This window comes from Mustela nivalis, assembly GCF_964662115.1.
Source record: "Mustela nivalis genome assembly, chromosome: 1".
Classification (NCBI taxonomy): Eukaryota; Metazoa; Chordata; class Mammalia; order Carnivora; family Mustelidae; genus Mustela; species Mustela nivalis.
Window position 1 is genome coordinate 192,134,100 of NC_139020.1, and position 19,439 is coordinate 192,153,538.

The 19,439-nt window shown below is 38.0% G+C and overlaps 1 protein-coding gene across 1 annotated transcript in view; it reads left to right on the forward strand.

The window, feature by feature from the left end:
• The window catches only part of ERC2 (ELKS/RAB6-interacting/CAST family member 2), a 922,859-nt gene that overhangs the window by 458,173 nt on the left and 445,247 nt on the right, over nt 1-19,439 (forward strand). Inside the window, 1 exon segment of the mRNA XM_082738672.1 lies at nt 2,041-2,234. Within this exon segment, the coding sequence (XP_082594798.1) occupies nt 2,041-2,234 (194 nt within the window).

Consider the following 19,439-nt stretch of genomic DNA (forward strand, 5'->3'; position numbering starts at 1 on the left):
GAGACATGCAATGAAAGCATATTTATATTTGTTTTGTGTGTTTCTAGTTCAGTTCCTGAATTATTTTTTTTTAAGATCTTAGTATTGTTGGTCAGGTTGTTTGAAATAATGTCATGAAATGTTCCTCAGCTGCCATAAAATAATAGTAATATGGCAAAAAAGTGGAAAAGAATTAACATCAATATTTTGTTTTCTTTTTCTCTGGAATTTTAAAACTATATTTTCAGTGCTTTTCTGATACAAGAGTAGTGAATTGATTCTTATCACAAATATAAATAGGTATAGAAGTATTTCCTTTTAAATTAGAATATCAACTCTATATTTTAAAAGTGGCAATTAACAAATTAAAATTTTCATTACTTCAATTTAAAATAAAATTGTTAGATGAATAAACTTCTAAAGGCATATTAGCTCAGGATTCTCTTTAAGATTATTTTAATTATACTGAAAAGGCTCACTAATCTATTAGAATGAAGTCTAATGTACATACTAAGTAAATAAAAAATAAATGCTTTCCGAGAAATATTGGTAAAAGGGAATAAACTAGTACCTGATAGTAGTATGTTGAATTGATAAATTTCTCCAAGTTCTTTTTGCATACTTGAGTTTATTTCTTGGATAAAGAAATCTTAGGATAAAGAACATGAAAACAAATTATTTTCCTCCTATCCTCATGCTTAAATAATATGTTACATGCAAGAATATTATTCTAAAAATGATTTTGTCATAAATAAATTTATTTTTATACTAATTTTTTAATTTTTTCAACTAAATCATTGCAAAAACTGTCAACCTTGTAATAGTAGTTCTTATTAGTATTAATTTTTCTAACCATGCATGATTCATTTAACCCCACAGTAGCTGTAGCTTGCTTGCCTGTTTTTTCCCTGAAATTAAACAAAAAGATATAAAAACACAATGAACATCTGTTCTATATAGCAAGACAGCAGAACAACCTAAGTCCTAATAAATTATTAACATTGTATGATTTCACACATGGATTTTGGAGATACATACATATATGACTTCTCTGAACTTTCTCTGTTGAATGTGCACTGTTGTTAAACTACTTGTTTTTTCCCTGCCTACTCTTTGAAGAAGTCATTTAAGAATAATGGGAAACAAGGGGTAGGCAAAACATTGCAGTGCAGTGTTATTTTCATCTGTCTGAGAATATTTCAGCCAAAAGTTTATTTTGGGAAAAAAAAAAAAAAAGCCATAACACACTTTCAGACACACAAAACCACAAATACTTTGGCTGCAAATTATTCTGCAGTGTTGTTGCTGTGTTGTTGCCTGTGTATGTTCTTGTGTGAGAAGCTGCCACCCACCCATGCATGTGTTTGCCGATTCTCGTCTGTGTGCTTGTTCATGAATTAGCTCATCCTCCTCCTGGTTCAGGTTAAAATTACTTAAGAGAACAAGAATTTATGGGTATGACTGTTAGCTGGAAAGCCCTTCCTCACTTGTGAGTCTTTCTTTTAATCTACATCTTCTGCTGAAATTTCTCAGTGGGATGAAATACTCAGTCATCAGTCAACCAGTCTCTTACATGTTAACCTGGCTTTACATATATCCTTGATAGTTTTTGGAAAAATAATTTAATATTGTTTTATCCTCAGTTTCTCTACGGGAAAAGGAAGCTGTTGGTATGAATCACCTCCTTAACTGTGAGGAGTTGAATTGTGTTAGTTCTGCTTGCCAAAGCATGGGCATAAAGATGTCACAGTCTCTCCCCCCACTCATCCCCCATTTCTTGGTGGGGGAAAAAAAAACAAAAGTAGTAACATTAATGCAACAAAATATCAACAATAAAAAAACCCCTCTCCTGTGAAACTGTAATATAATTTAAAATCAGTATTGTTCTGAGGTAGCTGAATTGTGTGATTTTCCATTTTGCCTTTTAACTGACAGTATACCCATAATTCTTGATGATGATTATTTTTTCTCCATTGATAATTTCTGGACCATTGGTGACTGCACTACCTATTGTTCTAAATTGTTGTCTTAACTACATTCTTTAAAAATATAATATTGAAGGCTCATAATATTGAAGATGACTCCAGGATGAATCCCGAGTTTGCAGACCGAATAAAACAACTTGATAAAGAGGCCTCTTACTACCGTGATGAGTGCGGCAAGGCCCAAGCGGAAGTTGACCGATTGCTGGAGATCCTCAAGGAGGTGGAGAATGAAAAGAATGACAAGGACAAGAAGATTGCAGAACTTGAGAGGTACGTTTTGCAGCCATGTTGTGTGTTCTCAGCAGTGAGTGAACATGATTTGCTTAGTTGTCCGTCACAGGTTGTAGTGGATTTGGAATGCACATGCATATTTCAAATTGGAAACGAGTGATGTGTGAGGAATAGGCCTGTTAGGCATGACGTTACGTTTCTGTGGGATACTCAAGAAGGCAATTGGCTTATCTTTTGAGGGCTTGTGTACTTCTTAAGTGTTTAAGAAAGTAATGGCCAAGTTTCTTGAGTGATGTCCCTCATCTAACATGTGTGCCAACAAAGTGTGTGAGAAATTGAGGCTCTGACTACTTGGAAGCTTAGTTTAGTTTAGTTTTGTTTTTACCCGTGAAAGACAAGCATTTGTGGTTTAGGTTTGTTTCAAGCAAAAAATGTATTTGGCAATTCATTCAAGATAGAAGAAAGGGAAAGGAGCTCATATCCTTTCGATGTTTTTTGGCACACCACAACAAATTCATCTGGGATGTATCTTTTTAAGAGGACCTTACAACATTTGTTAAATAAATATGTTTGAATAGGGTCTAAGGCAGGCCTACCTGATAGCAAATTCTGTCTAAAAACAAAGAAGGTTATATCAGGGTTCCAGAGTATTTAGAGTTTCAGATAAATCATATCCATATTGTATTTATATATAAGATAGACTCTAAAAATAAGCTTTCTATCAATGCGTTTTCCTATATTTCGTAAAAGAAAAGAATTTCTGAATAATCTTATGTAACTCCATTACCTCTGAGGATTTCTTATTGGTTCAGCAATAAGGCAGAATTTGTCTTTCCTAGATTCAGTCCATATGGGAGAGATGAACAAATTTTGAATAAATCAGTGAATGTTTGCTAGCTCTGATCAAGGCACTTGTGAGTCCTGACAGGACTTTAAGACATATGCAGAATAGCTCCCTGTGGCCTGTGGAAAGATCATAGGCTCTACTGACAGAAGGATTGGGGTTCAAATTTTGCTTCTGCTTTGTACCAGCCATGTGACCTTAAAATGTATTATACTTTTCAGGTGCCAAGTCCTTGTGGGATAGTTACATCATTAGGAATAATTGAATGCTAAAACAAATAAATTCTCAGTATTAAGTGGCCAGGTATTAAATGGATAGGTCAATTCTCAAATTTTCAACATTTTCAAGTATACTATTTAATATATCCAAACTCTAAATCAACTAATATTTCACTTAAAAACCTTAGTATTAGTTTGATGATAACAGGATTTTTATACAGTGTGACCAATTTTAGTGATTAAGTCAGAAATTTCTTTTCCCGAGATAAGTGTACAAATTAAAATCCTTAAAGGCTTAATATTAATTTTAAAATGTGGGAATGTTCTGCCAGTTCATTGGTTCTTAAAAACACAGTTAACTTTAGATATATCTATATGTCTACTTTGGAATTGTATATTAGGACCAGAATTTTTCCTGAAAAGCTGATGTTAAATCACAGGGACGTTACCATTACATCTCTTTTATTGGTGAGAAAACTAAGACCCTGAAAGGTTGAATTACCTCTTGGAGATTGGGCCTGTGGTCAGAAATAGGCAAAACTCTAATGTATGTTTCCTGGCTCCTAGTCTCTTGTTCTGAGAAGCTGTGAGCCTCTGAAGAGCATAATATTATCTATGCCTTAATAATATTAGAATAGTAATTATGATAATAATAATGTATTTTTTGTGCTCACTGCTCTGCTGAGCAGTTGACCTGTAATACTGTATACCATTTAATCTTACCAACAACACAGGAAGTATTATTTTTTTCATTGCATAGATGAGAAAACTACATAACATGAATGACTCACACAGATTAATTAACTATATGTAACTTCCTAAAGCTTTCAGAGCTTATAAGATTCAAAGTCAGAATTTGAACCCAGGTCTAACAGGTTAGTGACTGAGAACAATCCTGTCCAACAGTGAGCCAGAAGCAAGAAGGTAGTCCAGTAGCACTGAACAGCCACATAGCCTGCAGAGAGAGAGAGAGGCATTGCTGCTGGGCCACAGGAGATCTGTCTCATCTTTATTAGCTTTCGTGAGAGAAAGTGATGTGCCCCACATTTTGAAGCTCCCCAGAACTGTAACTGAAAAATCAGGATCAGCTACTATAAATATTTGCATAAAAATAGTGTAGTCATTCAGTTAGACAAACAGGTCTTAGCTGGACACTCGTGCCATTAAATCATCAAGAATATTCACATTTTTATATCCTCAATATGGAATGTATTAAAACAACAGTGATTTTACAGGCATTTATCTTTATGTACTTTCTGCACATTTTCTTTATCTCTGCCTTTGCCTTTCCTTAAAGCTGATGCCTCCCAGGCACTGTAATTCATAAAACGTGTGGTGAGACTTGAGTCTGTCCCAGTTCTCTGCCTGCCTGTGTCTTGGGTCCAGCAGCAGAACATAGTCTGGGAAATGTCTGAGATCCAGCCCCAGCCCAGGCCTGAAGGAAGTTGGGGCGGGGGTGGAAAGTAAGGGGAAGTTTCTTGGGAAAAGAAGAGCTCAACCTCGGCCTGGCTTTCTGAATCATTATCTGCTGGGCTCCATGTGTATTCTGACCAAAACATCTTTCTTGTTTGTCAGGCAGCCCTTTTCAAATTGGGCAATATCTCCATTTTCTGGCTTAAACTACAAAATTCCTACCTCGTAATGTGGGGAACTAAAGATTTCTTAGCAGTGTGACATATATCTCCATTTTGGACTCATAGGGGAGTGTTTGCAATTAAGTTTGTGATTTTGAAAACCAAAAAATTGAACTTGAAATAAATTTGTGGTCTCTGGTCTGTAACGTGACCTACCAGAGTGAAAAGACTTCTTTTTAAAAGCAATGAGTGTTCTAAAATATTCCAGAACTTCAGTCATGTGCAACAAAAGGTTCAGGGTTAGGAATAGCATAACTCAAATGACACTGACGCTGGCCTACTTCTCTCTCAGAGGGCAGTTCTTGTTTGCTTTCTGCTCTGCTAATCTTCCCATTTTTAATTTTTTTTTTTCACAATGTATACATTCCAAATCACATATGCCTGGCACTTACAAGGATGCATTTACCTCTTAAATTCCACGTGAAGGATGTTTTACATCAGCCATTAACGATTTTGCTTTTCAAAATGCATATTGCTCCAGTGTGGTCCCCATGTGCAGTTTTTCCTATAAACTTTTGCACTTGATGCTGATGGCTCAGCAGGGAGCTTCTGCCTTGGACAGCAAGTGAATGGACTCTGGGGAAGGTTGACACAAAGTGGGTGAAGGGCCTTGAGCATACCCCTAAGTATTGGTCCAAATCAAGCTGAAGTCTTTATTTGATCGCTGGTGCTAGATACTACATCTGCTGTATGATCGGATAGGTAATCAAACATTAAAGGGACTGAAATATGTGGTCTTTCTGTGTCAGTGCCCATCAATGGCTCTGAGTTTCATTTAGAGTTTCAGAATTAGTTCTGCCTTAGGGGAAAGAGAGAGGCTAACAGATCTCTTGTCAAACAAGGTCTGCTGCCACTAGGTTTCTGCATCTCAGCCACTGAAAGGTATCAGTCAGGTGACCATTCATGTAACTATCCTAAATATAGTGGGGGTTTGTTGTTATTCGTCTAGGGGACAGGAAATGGCCAAATCAAGCCCTTGATCACATCCCTCCCCACTGTGGAGAACAGCATGTGTCCTTTGGGCTTCTGCTCATAACACGTAATGTCAGAATAGAAAACAGGTAGCACTTAATTATCTGGATCACTGACTAAAGCCATCAGACATTTAGACACTTGAGAAATCATCTTAGATGCCTAAAAGCACCTTATCTAAGGTTGAGAAGCAGACTGTTATTTTTCCTTCTGAATTTTTTCAATAATGTGATGACATAATTTCTTTGATGCCTTTCAGAACACTTTTAACAAAATGTAAACTAAAGCTTTATTTAGAAAAATGGGATACTGTGTAAAGTCTCATGCTAGAAGTCTCATGTAGAAGTCTCATGATACATTGAAGAAACCTTGTACCAGTTCTCTTTGTTTTGATATAAACTCTTCTTGCTGAGAAATATCCATTTATATTTGATAAAGTGTTTGAAGGAATTTCAATGAAACAAGTGGCAGATAGTTTTGCACCTTCCCTACCAACCCTTTGGGGAAGGTCATGGATGCCTTTGAGAATTTGATGGAAACTAGGAATGCTTGGAAAAGTCAACTAATTTCAAATGTTTGCTTGCTATTTCAATTTAGGATGCTCTAAAGCTTGGCCATAGACCTCAGTTTGATATACTTCTCTGATCCAGAAGAATTTGAAGCAACAGCTGGGGCCAAAGTTCCCACAATGATCATGGCTTGATCTAACTTATTTTTAATCAGTTGTGTGTTCATGATCACAAAATACTGTACAGGGGGATTTCAGATATGAGGGATTATTGGACCAATGCTTGCACCGTGTGTTTAATCCTGAATTTTCTTTGATTTTTATCATTTTGATCAACACTATTTTCATTTGAAATGTTCTTGTTTAAGCTTTTGTCTGAGGATTTATTTTGTTTTTCCTTCCTCTGTGAAATGCTTAAAACTACTTATTTATTTTAAATTTTTAAAAGTTTCATGTATTTAAGCAATCTCTGCATGCAACATGGGTTTCAAACTTACAACCCCAAGATCAAGAATCACATGTTCTTTTCACTGAAGCAGCCAGGTGCTCCTAAAATTACTTTTCAATAGTATGGAATGGTGGGGTCCCCTTGAGCAGATCACTGGTATCATATTTGTTCATTCACTTTGTTGTTTTACAAAGAGCATTAAATAGATTCATAAAATAAATGTCCACTGTATGCTCCTGTGGTAGCTTGAAGATCATCACTTTTTTTTTCTTTTAACTTTTGCTTGGATTTGGGACTTTATTATTTTGATCAATAGGAAGAGCATCTTAAATATTTTTGCACAAATAAGTTATCAAGCATCTGGATATTTTCAGGGATGGAAGTATGATCCTCATTTTTACAACTGAAAAATAATTACTCTCAACTTTGGAAGTTGCTCTGTCCTCTCTTGGGAGGCTGATGGGCGGGCAGCTCCTCACCCAAAGCCCTGCTCACAGTGTCTTTTGATCATTGCTAGGTGCAGTGTTTTGTGAGCATGTAAAATGTAAATCTTTGAATGGAAAGCCAAATTGTTCAGCTCCTTTTGATTTTCAAAGAGGAAGGAAGAACATCTCATAAGATGCAACCATCCAACTTACTGGTTCAAATAAAATCTTTCCGACATCAGTGCTTACCACTAGCTCTAATACCTTAGTAACTTCCATTTCAGTTTATTAAATAATAGAATTTTGTATGGACACAGATAGGAACGGTCCCTATGAATATTCCGCCAGAAGAGGGCAAATTCTGCTGTTGCATTGCTACAGCACACCTCTGGTTCACACCAGTGCTCACAGTGATAATGCATGAGAGCAGATACTGGTTTCCTATGTGTAATATTTAATAGAACAGTTTACAGTGTGTGCCCAGGGCTTTTGGGGGTTATAACAGATAAAAGTTGCTTTATTGTCCTTCATTTGGTTATAAAACCTGCTAATATAACATCTGTTGGCTGTATGTTTAAAACTAATGCATTTCCTTCCTTTTATTCTCTTTTGCTATCCCTTTTCTTTTCTGCTTATCCTCCAAATTGCTGCTTTCACCCTTGCTCCAATCAGCTTGACTCTCAGGTCAGTACTTTCAGTTTTTCTTCTAACCGCCTTTCCCTCCTAAGCTCAATTTATTGCTTGCACTTGTTTAACAAACACATTTCTGAAATGGTTTTCCTCTGGCCACTGCATTTTTTTTTTTTCCCATTTCATCCCATGCCTAGGGAAGGTTTGTTTTATGAGAAAGCCATATAGGTGGGAAAGGGCAAAGAAGAAGATGGGAAGTAAATCACTGTTGGATTATTCGATACCTTTGATTCCCAGATTATACGACTAAGAGAAATCAGAGTGAAATTCTAGAGCATTTCTCCCAAGCAGCTCAGAAAATTGACTGTGTGATGATAAAACATGTTGCAGTGGAAAAAACAAAATCCAGGATGCTAAATTTAACCTAGGAGAACAAAAGACCTGCCTGTGACACAGAAACTCAAAAGCTAAATTTAATAGTGCAAACCACTCAGACTTTTTGGTTAATAAATCACTATGTTTTGAAAGATTTATGATACTTTTTTAAAGTCACTTTTGAAAATTATCAGTGTGTTGGTAACATATTGTACACACATGTTATTTCCTGTCATTGTTTTGGTTTTTGACTTTTTAACTTCATTTTTATTAGCCGTAAGACGTACTTTAATTACGTAGGGCATAGCATATGGGACCAAATGTAAAACTAGATTCAGCATTGACTATGTGCATCCTGATATTAAGAAGCAAAATGAATATTTTGTTTTAGAAATGCATCCCAGATTTGACTCCTCTTAGATAGGAGTCCAAGTTAGTAACTGGCTCTCCTTTAAGTCAAGCAAATCTTCTCCTTATAATAATATGCAGTACTATCTAGTGATTTCTTCATTTAATCAATGCATTTACCAGACAGTGCGCATGGTATGATTTGGGCTACCAAGTCTTGGGAAAAAAAAAAAGACTCAAACTGATAGCCAGTGCAGTTGCTCTTTGAGAGGCAAGCAATGTTATTTCCTTCTCTTTATTCAGTATCTGTACCTGTGTGTCTATCCACTGCTCAGCACCTAAGCCACCAGACCAATTCATTTATGCCAGCAGCAGATAATTGCAAAGTGAGTCCTCCTGCCCATATATCAGTTTGGTCCCACTGCCTATTCCCAATCCCTATGGCATATAGTCCCTGAAAATGAAACCAAATCTCTGCTATTTCCACATACCACAGTGGGTGTCCCACAAACATCATCTCACTGAAGGAAGCCCATTCTCAAGAGTTCTCCTGTGATCTAAACAGGGGTCAAAATCATGGTCCTACAGAACTGCTCTCACTCAAAATCTAAGAACTATTAATTCACTTTCTGGTGCCCCTATGTGGAGATACAGACATCATAATGAAGGTTGGAGAGGAGGAGGTTGGCCACATCACATCCAAATCTTTCCTCCAAGCTTTGGATGCACTCCTTTACTGAAGCTTTAAGCTTTTCTCCTTGCCTGTATTTTTTGTTTTCTTTCTCATTTTGCCTTCCCTCTGCTGCTCCTGTTGATATTGAAGCCCTGGAGACCAGGGACCACTTTGGCTCCCACACTAAAGCTCCCTACCAGGTCCTTTAGATTTGTTCTATAGGCATTCTGCTGTGTCTTATGTGTCAGAAACCTGTACTGTGTAGTATTTAGCTTTTTTCAGTTTCATGGCAATTGAACATGAACTGTGACTCTCAGAAGACAGGATGCAGTATGAGGGCTGGGAGAGGTTGTGGGTACCAAGGGGTCTTTCTACAAGGGGCTTGGTATGTCGATTAGGTTTCGTATGTCGATTAGGTTCAGTCCAAGTCTAGTTGCGTGAACTATATGGTCAAATTAAGATTCAGATCATTTCAATGTCGTTTAGCCTCTTTCCCCAAATGAACACAGTGGAGAAAATGTGCAATCCTTGTCAATGGCCTCTTGTTATATTTTTAGTGTAAGACAAATGGGGCAACCCTACTTTCCTGGAACAAAAATGTCTATAGGTCTTAGAAGCTTTCTTGAGCTTTGACAAGCTTCCAGAGTTAACTCTGCTTTTTTTCCCACCACTTCCAAGTTTACCAGTTAAAATAAAATGAAATGGAGGCGCCTGGGTGGCTCAGTGGATTAAGCCGCTGCCTTCGGCTCAGGTCATGATCTCAGTGTCCTGGGATCGAGCCCCGCATCGGGCTCTTTGCTCAGCGGGAGCCTGCTTCTCTCTCTCTCTGCCTGACTCTCCGCCTACTTGTGATCTCTCTCTCTGTCAAATAAATAAATAAAATCTTTAAAAAATAATAATAAATAAAATAAAATGAAATGGACCAATTCTGGAGAGGAGATGGATGGAGGGGATGGGCTAACTAGGTGATGGGTATTAAGGAAGACACTTGTGATGAATACTGGAAGTTGTATGTAAGTGATGAATCAGTCACTAAGTTCTACACTTAAGACTAATATTATACTGTATGTTAAGTAACTGGAATTTAATAAAAACTTGAAAAAGAAAAGAATAGGGAAAACAATGTAAGAATTGAATTGAATACAGGATCTCTGGCCCATGCACTTTCTTTATATGGCTCACAGTTGAGATATATATATTTGTGTGTGTATGCATATACATATATGTGTGTATACACATAACACACATATATATATATTTTAAAAATGTATGGTCTTACTTACTATAGAATTTTGTAGTCTGTCCTGCACCTCCTTACCTCCCAATCTGAAGTTTGAAAACTTGACTAACTCTTGGGTCTTCTATTCTGTACTAGACTCTATAGGAAATCTTCCCTTCCAGCTACCTTTTTAAATGGCCTCATTTCCTTTACAAACTCTGTACTTGAAATCAGGTGGACATATAATAAGGATCTGGTTTGGTAAAATGCAAATGTCATATTCCAGACCTGTTCACGTTCTCACTCCAGAAAACTCCACTTCTGTCAAGAATCTCTTTGCACAAAAACCAGTGGGAAGCTGTAGGGATATAATAGATCCCTGCATTGCACTCTGAGGGGAGGGCTTATGTGAAGTTTGCTCATTTCTAGGAAGTATCTTTGAGATTAGCATGTGATTTATGACAGATGAAGTCATCTAGATAAATGTATACAGCAACTGACTAAACAAACAAACAAACAAACAAACAAATAAATAAAAAGTATCTTTTTTGGGATTCACTTCAAAATCCTGCCAGAGAGTTGACCAAGTAAAACTAGAAGGCTCGGGCCTTTCTGGGCTCTTCCAGGCTCTGATTTGCTTTGGATCCTGGGTCAGCTACTTCCTTGTTTGTGCCTCAATATCCACCCTTAGAGAGGAAGGAGCTGTTTTTGGAGTAGGGCTTCTGGGATCCTCCCTTTTTATGTCCCACAGAAGTGGAATTGGTGATGGACTGTGTGCATCTCCCTGGTAAGCAGGCTCCAGCTCATGGCTGGGGTCTGGCAGCAGGCATGAGCTCATTGTTACAGAGTCACTTCAAACATTTCCACCAAAATAAACTCTTTGTGATGTTTCCCCAAAGTTCAGTACTGCACTTCAATCTCTCATTCTTCTAGCAAAGGATGAAGTCATTACTCTTGGACCTCAGAGGCCTGTTGCCCATAGAAATAATGAGAAACAACTTGCTTAGAGCCTTCCCTTGCTGTCCTGCAATTTGCTCTTTGCTAGGGTCAGTTCTTGCCCTGTTCTCTCCATAGACACCTAGTAGGCACCTACTGTGTGCTTGGCCTGGTACTATATGCTGACCTGGCATTTCTGAAAAAATAGCTGATGAAAAACTGCCAAATTCTTTGAAGAAATAATGTATATGACATTCTTAATTTTTACATTCATGATGCACATCCATCTTAATAATAATGGAAATAACAAAAGTAGAAGTAGAAGCAGTAGAAATAATACTGGGCATTAACTAAGTGCCAGCACTGAATTAATCACTTTCTATATAGTATTTACTCAAAACAACTGTACGATATTGGGCCCACCAATTCTTCCATGTTGGAGACTAGAAAACTGGAGTTCACCAAAGTTGAATATTATGCTCAAGGTAATACAGCTAGTAAGTGAATAGATTGGTTTTTTTTTTTTTCACCTAAAAGCCAGTCCTCTCTGATATGCAAATGGAATCTTTTGCCACTTCTGCTCCAATTGCATTAAAATCTTTGAGAAGGCTCACAGTAGGGACACCTGTGCAATTGTGTGGGATCCATGGTTTCCCAAATATGAGGTTCATAGAATATACCCATGAAGCACTTGGGGAAATACTGTCCTGCCTGCTGTGCTGCTAGCCTCTGTCTTTGCCCTGAGATTCATGTCCTCCCTCCCTTTTCCCTCTTTGGGCTGATTTCTTCTCAGGTGTCACTTCTCCAACCTTCCCTGAACTCCTCAGACGGGTGCAATTTCCTTTGCCTTGATCTTCTTAGAGCTTTATCTGACCCTTTCCCTGGCCTGTGTTCAAGCCTACCTTGAATTAGGCTAGTAGATGGTGGCCTCCTTGAGCACTGTCTGGGTCTCCAGCTCCATGGGGTGTTGTGCCACAAACTGGAGGTGGCTGGCAGTCACACCGGTGTGCTGAACAAATGACTCTTGAAGAGAGGAACTTCCATTAACTTCATCTCACCCCTCCCACCCTCTACTTGGTCCCCATGGAGAGTTGCTGGTAGTAGAGTTGACTGCACTGGTGATCTTACAGCTTCAGACAGGAAGCCCTAAGAAAAGCTATGATCAGTTTTTTATTGAGCCAGATGCTTGAAAGTTCAAGAAACATAAAGACACAGATAAAAGGAAAGGTGAAGAGATCTTCTTCTGAATTTATTTCATTTTCTTCCTCCCTCTCTCCCTCTCTCTCTCTTTCCCTCTTCTGCTCCTTCTTCCTTCCCTTTTTCCTCCCTTTCTTATCTCCCTACTTCTCTACTGTCTTTCATTCCTTCTTTCCACCTCCCTTTCTTTTCCTTCCCTTTGCTTTCTCTCTCCCTCCCTCCCCTTCCCCCTCTTCTCTTGGCTGTTCATTGAAATCCTTCTGCATGTGGGAGTTAGAGCTGGGTGTTGGGAATATAGCAGTAAAACAGACATGACCCCTCCCCTCATGAATTCAAAGACCAGCACTTCCTATAAGGAAGGATTTGGCCACTAAGAAAAATAGTTTGTCCCATTTATACTAATAACTGGAAAAGCTGGGTTTCAGGTGTTTTTTAAAATTCCTTTTCCTGTTGGGGTTGAAGGGGTTATCCACAGGTCAGAAAATTATTTCCCTCTTTTAGCTGCCTTACACTAATGCTGACATTTCTGGTGAAGTGTCAGAAAATTTTATGCCCAAGCAGAACTGGTAGAAAGCCAGAAATCAGTTGATTTTGCTTTGGGTGCAAATATTTTATTGGGGATGGAAAAAGTTGTTTTCCCTGATTTACAACTCCTGCAAACATAAAGTGGATTCTATATTTGGAAATGTTTTTGAACCTTTGAGGTGTAGCCAGGGGTTGGTTCTTGCACCTTTCCGACCTGGCCTTGGTAAGACTTGCCATGGCTAATGTTTTGCTGAGCCAGCTCCAATTTGTAGAACTAGGTCTTTATGCTCTGTATTATTTTTACTTTTTAACATTTGCTTGAGTGCCTGCTCTGGCTCTCTCTCTGCATCCTCTAGAATGTGAAGAAGATAGAGGAATACAGTTTGCATTGTAGTTGAAATGCTTTCTGGTACAGAATGCTTCTGAGGTTCCTTGGAGATGAGTAAAACCATTCTGAACTTGCAGATCTGTTAAAACAGTGACAACAACAGCAAAATCAAGAGAGAGTCCCAGGTGGGCCTAATAAGTCTTGGCTCCAGAAGAAGAGATGCCAAGGTGGTAGGGTTAACCATTCCTTTCCCCCGACCCCCACCCCCAACCCACCCCCTATTTCTCACCTACTCCTGGCTTTTGGTTGGTACTGCCATATGGATGAATATCAGCAAATAGTAAATCTCTCAAGATATGTTAGCCTTTTCTGTAAATGTTGAGAAGGGGAAGGAATTTTTTAAAAAAATAGTTTTTCAGTATTATTATAAATCACTTTCTAGAAAAATAATATCTATTTCCTTTATATGGCTTTTCTTATGAAATGTGAATTCTATCACTTCATTACCCACAATACCAGCTCAAGTTGTAGGGAAAATTTATCCAACTAGTGACTGGGACTCTCTTCCGTATTGGGTAAAGGTACTTGGAATTTTCACACTGTGTAATTTCACATTTTTGCGAAGCCTACATTTTGGAGGGAACTATTTAAAAATGAGTGGGTACTGTGTATGTTTCTCTGAACAAAATACCTTATTGTTGATATATCTAACAAAGGCTTTGGAAATTTCAATAAATTTTGGAAATTTCTTTGTAAGGAATTTTGATAATTTTAAAGTTTGCTGTTTTTTAAAACTTTACTCTAAATTCAATGAATATAATACAGGTGAAGATTAATTGCAATATCAAGCTAAAGAAATATGAAAACTAGAATAAGAAGACAGAAATTGGCTGATTTTGCTTTGGGTGCAACTATTTTATTGAGGAGGGAAAAAATTGTTTTTTTTTTTTCTAATTTACAGTTTCTGTAAAAATAAACTGTATAGAATTATTTTAGAAAATAGAAATAGAAAGCTTTAATTCTAGAAATTATAGAGTGAGTCAGGGAATGGAAAGAGATTTCCCTTTGAAGAATCTCTTGTTGCATTTATTTATTTATTTATAGTCCAAGAGCAGTGAGACTTGTCTTTTAACTTTAGCTTGCCCATTGACCTTCTCTTCAGGTTTTTTTTCCCCTAATTGGTAACATTGTTAATATAAGAATTATTCTTATTGGTATACACAGAGCAGAGTGTAGAATAATTTATTTTTGCAGTAATTTTTCCAGTGATAGTTGAAGAGTATGTGATCCTCACCATGTGTGGATGAATTATACTAATTTCTTGTGAGACCCCCACACGTAATTGTGAAGAGACACCGTGAGCATAAGCAACTCTTGAGACATTTTAATGTGTGGGAGAAGCAGAACTTCAGGCAGTGAATTGCTTTGCAAAATTTTACTTCAGATCCTGGGAAAATCTCTTTAGATAGCTTGGAGAACATAACCATTACTTCTCCCAGATGGGAACGTGAAGTCACGGAATAGTCTCTCAGTGGCCTTTGGTGTTGGTCAACTGGAATATTCCCATGACTGGACAGATCTAGATGTGATGTGTGAGTTGAAGTGTAAGAGAGTGGTTTTAAATTTAACTTCAGAGCCCTCTGCTATTTAATCATATGTCAGTTTGATGGTTCCAAGGACAGCATGATATGTTGCTCACAGATAATTACCGTGGAGAGAATGAGTTGGTTATAATAATGAATAGCTGGAGAATCTTCTGATAACCTGTGATGAGTGGGCCTTGGTGAGAAACACTCACCGGGCAATTGGCACATAGATGTCCTATCATACTGGTGAGTGTGGGTGCTCTTCTACCACCTATACATGCAAAGCAGGGGGCTTTTTAGGGATTCCTGAGTAGATAAAATAGCAGTGCTCTTGGATTTCATATGTGTTGTCTATCCCAGACCTGTTACTACTTTATATTAGTATTTCACTTATAATCCAGGTTATTCAAACTGCTATTGTCAGAATGTTACATGTAGAAAATTAAACTCCATCTTTAAAAGGAACACCCTCATGGCTGTGGCATGTTGGGTACACATCCAGAGGTCTTTAAGCCTCTCCCTGTGTTTATAATATGGAGACAATGTATTATACTGATCCCTCAGAAAGCTTGTGGGCACATGAACTGTTGGGCATGGAGCACAGTCTGACCCACAGCAGATGTTCATTAAGTGATGATGTTGTGATGAAGGGTTTCATGACAAGAATAGTGGGTGAGAGTATGGGGTTCATGCAAGGGAAAAGTGGGAGGTGATCTGTTCAGACAGCCTCCTTGGCTTTCCTAGAAAATTCTAGAAAATTCAGTTGCTGGAATAATGATTTTTTTTTTATTTTATTATTTTTTTATTTGACAGAGAGAAATCACAAGTAGATGGAGAGGCAGGCAGAGAGAGAGAGAGGGAAGCAGGCTCTCTGCTGAGCAGAAAGCCCGATGCAGGACTCGATCCCAGGACCCTGAGATCATGACCTGAGCCGAAGGCAGCGGCTTAACCCACTGAGCCACCCAGACGCCCTGGAATAATGATTTTTAAGGCTTTTTCCTCTTAAGCCATTTAGAGACTTTGAGGGAAAGGTTGAAAAGAACCTTAGTCTTAATGCTTAATGCTTCTTTCCTGAGGGATATGAATAATTAAATCTAGAAAACTCCATCCTTGTGTTTATTGAAAAATAGTTTTTTCAATAAGATTACTTCAGCCACAAGTTTTCCATATCTGTGCATATAAGGACCTTATGTTGAGTTTAGTCCAAGTACCCAAGTTTGTTCCTTTAGCCATTTATTTACTTTATTTATTAACTTACTCCCCTTCATCGAATAGTAATTGTACGCATGATCTGTATGAGGCCTTGTGGTGTAACTTGAACTATTCCTAGAAGCAGCATCTAGAAAGATGGAAGCAAATTGATAGGATTTATAGTATGATACTAATGCAAGTGGTATAATGAAATACACACTGTTCTGCATCTTGATTTTCTTTCTTTTTTTTTTTTTTTGATGTCTTTGAGATCTTTCCATATCCATATATACCTCTCCATTCCTTTTTACTTTTGCATACAGTTCCATTGTACCTGTCTCCTCCTGAAGGACTTTGAGGTGTTTCAGATTTTTTCCTCTCATGGAGACTGCTATAATTCATAACTTTCAATAGGCTTAATTTCATATGTATATGACAGTGCTGTAGGATAAATTTCTATATGTGGAATTGCTAGGACAATACCTTTCTAATTTTTCTAGTTGCCATTTACAGAGACTAATCCATTTATAGTCCTATCAGTAATATATGAGTGCCTCTTTCCCCATTAACTCTTTCAAAGCAGTGTAGTTTTTATCTTTGTCAATATGGAAGGAGAACAAAGGCATTTAAATATAGTTTTCATTTGCTTTTATCTCATTACAGGTGAAGATGAGGCATCTTTAAATATGTCCATAATTTGTCATAATCTTTTGTTGTTTTTTCTTATTTGTTTTTAGAAGTTCTTTCTATATTAGATTGATTACCCATTTGTCTGATTTGAGTTTAAAATGCTCCTTCCTGCCAATATACTTTTTCTAAATTTTGCGAATGTTTATATAGATATTTATAAAAATTACCATTTTATAGTCAAACATATTCAATCTTTCCTATTATAGCTTTTCAACTTTGTGTCATAGTTAGAAACCTCTTTCATACTATAAGAACAGTTGTCTTGTAATTTTGGGGGGGGGTATTTTTATGGTTTGATTTTCTGCATTTGGTCTTTGAACCATCTGGAATTTATCTTACTATAAGGTATGAAGTATGGATATAACTTTACTTTTTTCCAGGTCAAGTGAAGTTTAAATGTCACTTCCTCTGTTTGCCTTTCACTGGAGCTAGCCCAGCCCAGTTAGGTTTGTCTTTTATAAATTTATGTAACTTCCCACTAGAACATGAAGCACAGTCTTAATTCTTGTTCAATGTCTATCCTCTAGTCTAGAGTGGAACTTCCATCTGGAGAGGACCTGTCTTATCTACCCAGTGCCTGTAAAATAGTAGACACTTAATAAATATTTGTATAATGAATTAATAACATGACTTGTAAAGAACTGAAGTTATGAGAGGATAGAAATTATGAATAACCAGAAGCTATGGAAAGATGCGCAGGTAGCATGTGAGCCATCAAAGCTGACATAGAGGGGAACCAAGTCAACACAGTGGTGGAAGATTAGATAGTTATTGTTATATAGGACAATAAAACAGCCCGTGTTTAGAGTTACCTTGGACTCTGGATGGCTTTCCCATACCCTTCACTGTAAGACTCAGCAGAAATACCTGAGCTTTCTCAGCAGAAATACCTCAGCTTTTCCTGGGTTTAGTGAGACCTGCCTACATGATTGAGATCCCTGCCTAACCGTTGCAGGACGTAGGAGCAGGTGTGAAAAGTATGGCAGGAGCTAAGAACAGAGAGGTTTTGTCCGAGCTGTGTGTTAGATGCTTTGGGACAACTAGGTAGCTCTTTCTAATAGGCATATAGGAATGAAAATCTGGAATTAGACAAAGAGGCATTACTCATGACAGAGTGTGCCAGATTCAGTATGAATGTCATGGGCATTCAGAAGGTGGAGGGTTCAGGGAAGTTTCTATGAATGTGGTGGTATTTGCACTGGACAAGAAAAGTGGAAAGAATTTTATCAGATGTAGAACTAGGTGAGGAGCATGAGCAAGGGCAACAGAAGTAAGAAGGTACAATGCCTAGGAGAGAGGGTAAGGGATTCTGTAGCTTAAGTTCTAGAATAAGGAGAAGCATGGGTAGTTAAGGGTTTGTCAGGACAGGGAAAGCCTTGAGTGCTTAGCTCAAGATCTTGAACTTGTTGAGTCTGGGAATAGCAGGCAAGAGTATCTTCCAGGAGGATGAGCTCTGTAGCACTGCAGGGCTAGAAAGGTAGGCAGTAGCCCAAGCTAGGAGGAACAATGGTGCTAAAAGAGGGTGGTTGTACTAGAGGTTGAAGGGGGAAGAACAGGCTTAAGAGATGCAAGGATAATTAATAAAACAAGCAGACAGACAAAACACAAAAATCATCAGCCTGTATATCTGTCCTTTAGTTTTTAGAAGAAACTAACAGGAAATTAACTAGAGCCAGCAGGACGGGAAAAACAAATAAAACCTAGCCACTTTAATAGCAGCAAGAAAATAAAGGTGTGGTGGCAGAGATTTTTTTGCACAAGAGGTCTGTAGTTATTGTTGCCGTTTCAGTAGCAGAGAAACCAAAAGACTTAGTTAAGTGTGTATCTAGTGCTATACATGATGCTGTATTTTTTAGAGCTGATCACACATCTTCTTTATGCCAGCTCCAAAACTGTGGGTGCTATTATTGGTCCCATTTGTGAAAAGAGGACAGCCAGGCTCAGAAAAGTTAAGTAACTTGCCCATTGTCACACAGCTATTAATTAGTGGAACCAGGATTCAAACTCAGCTGTTCTGACTCCAGAACCCAGAATCAACGACTGTATCCTATTCCACAGTGAGAAGTTTTGTGCTGAGATAAATTGGTTTGGCGCACTAACTCCTGATACCATAGGGACCACTCTCTAATGTGCTTCTTTTGGGGGTGGAAAACTATTTCTATAACAAAGGATTCCAAGCGCTGATGAAAACCTCTTATAATGGAAGTTGAGAAGCTGTTTGTGTTGGCAGTTTCAGCAGCCTTTTTTTGAGCTGCTGGTCTGAGTCTTCACCCTCTCTTGAACAGGAATGTGGAATTCCTCTTTTTGAAGTGACTTGGAGTGGGCTTGGTGAGTGGGCCTCCGTGGAGGCAGTGCCTTTGTAGGCTAGAGACAGTCATCAGCTCTGGATGGGCTTCAGGAAACCTGCACGGCAAAGGTGGGGGAAGACCTCAGGCCATCCATCCTCCTGCCTGCTGAAGACAGTTCCCGGTGGGGAATTCTGGGGAAGCAGCCAAGA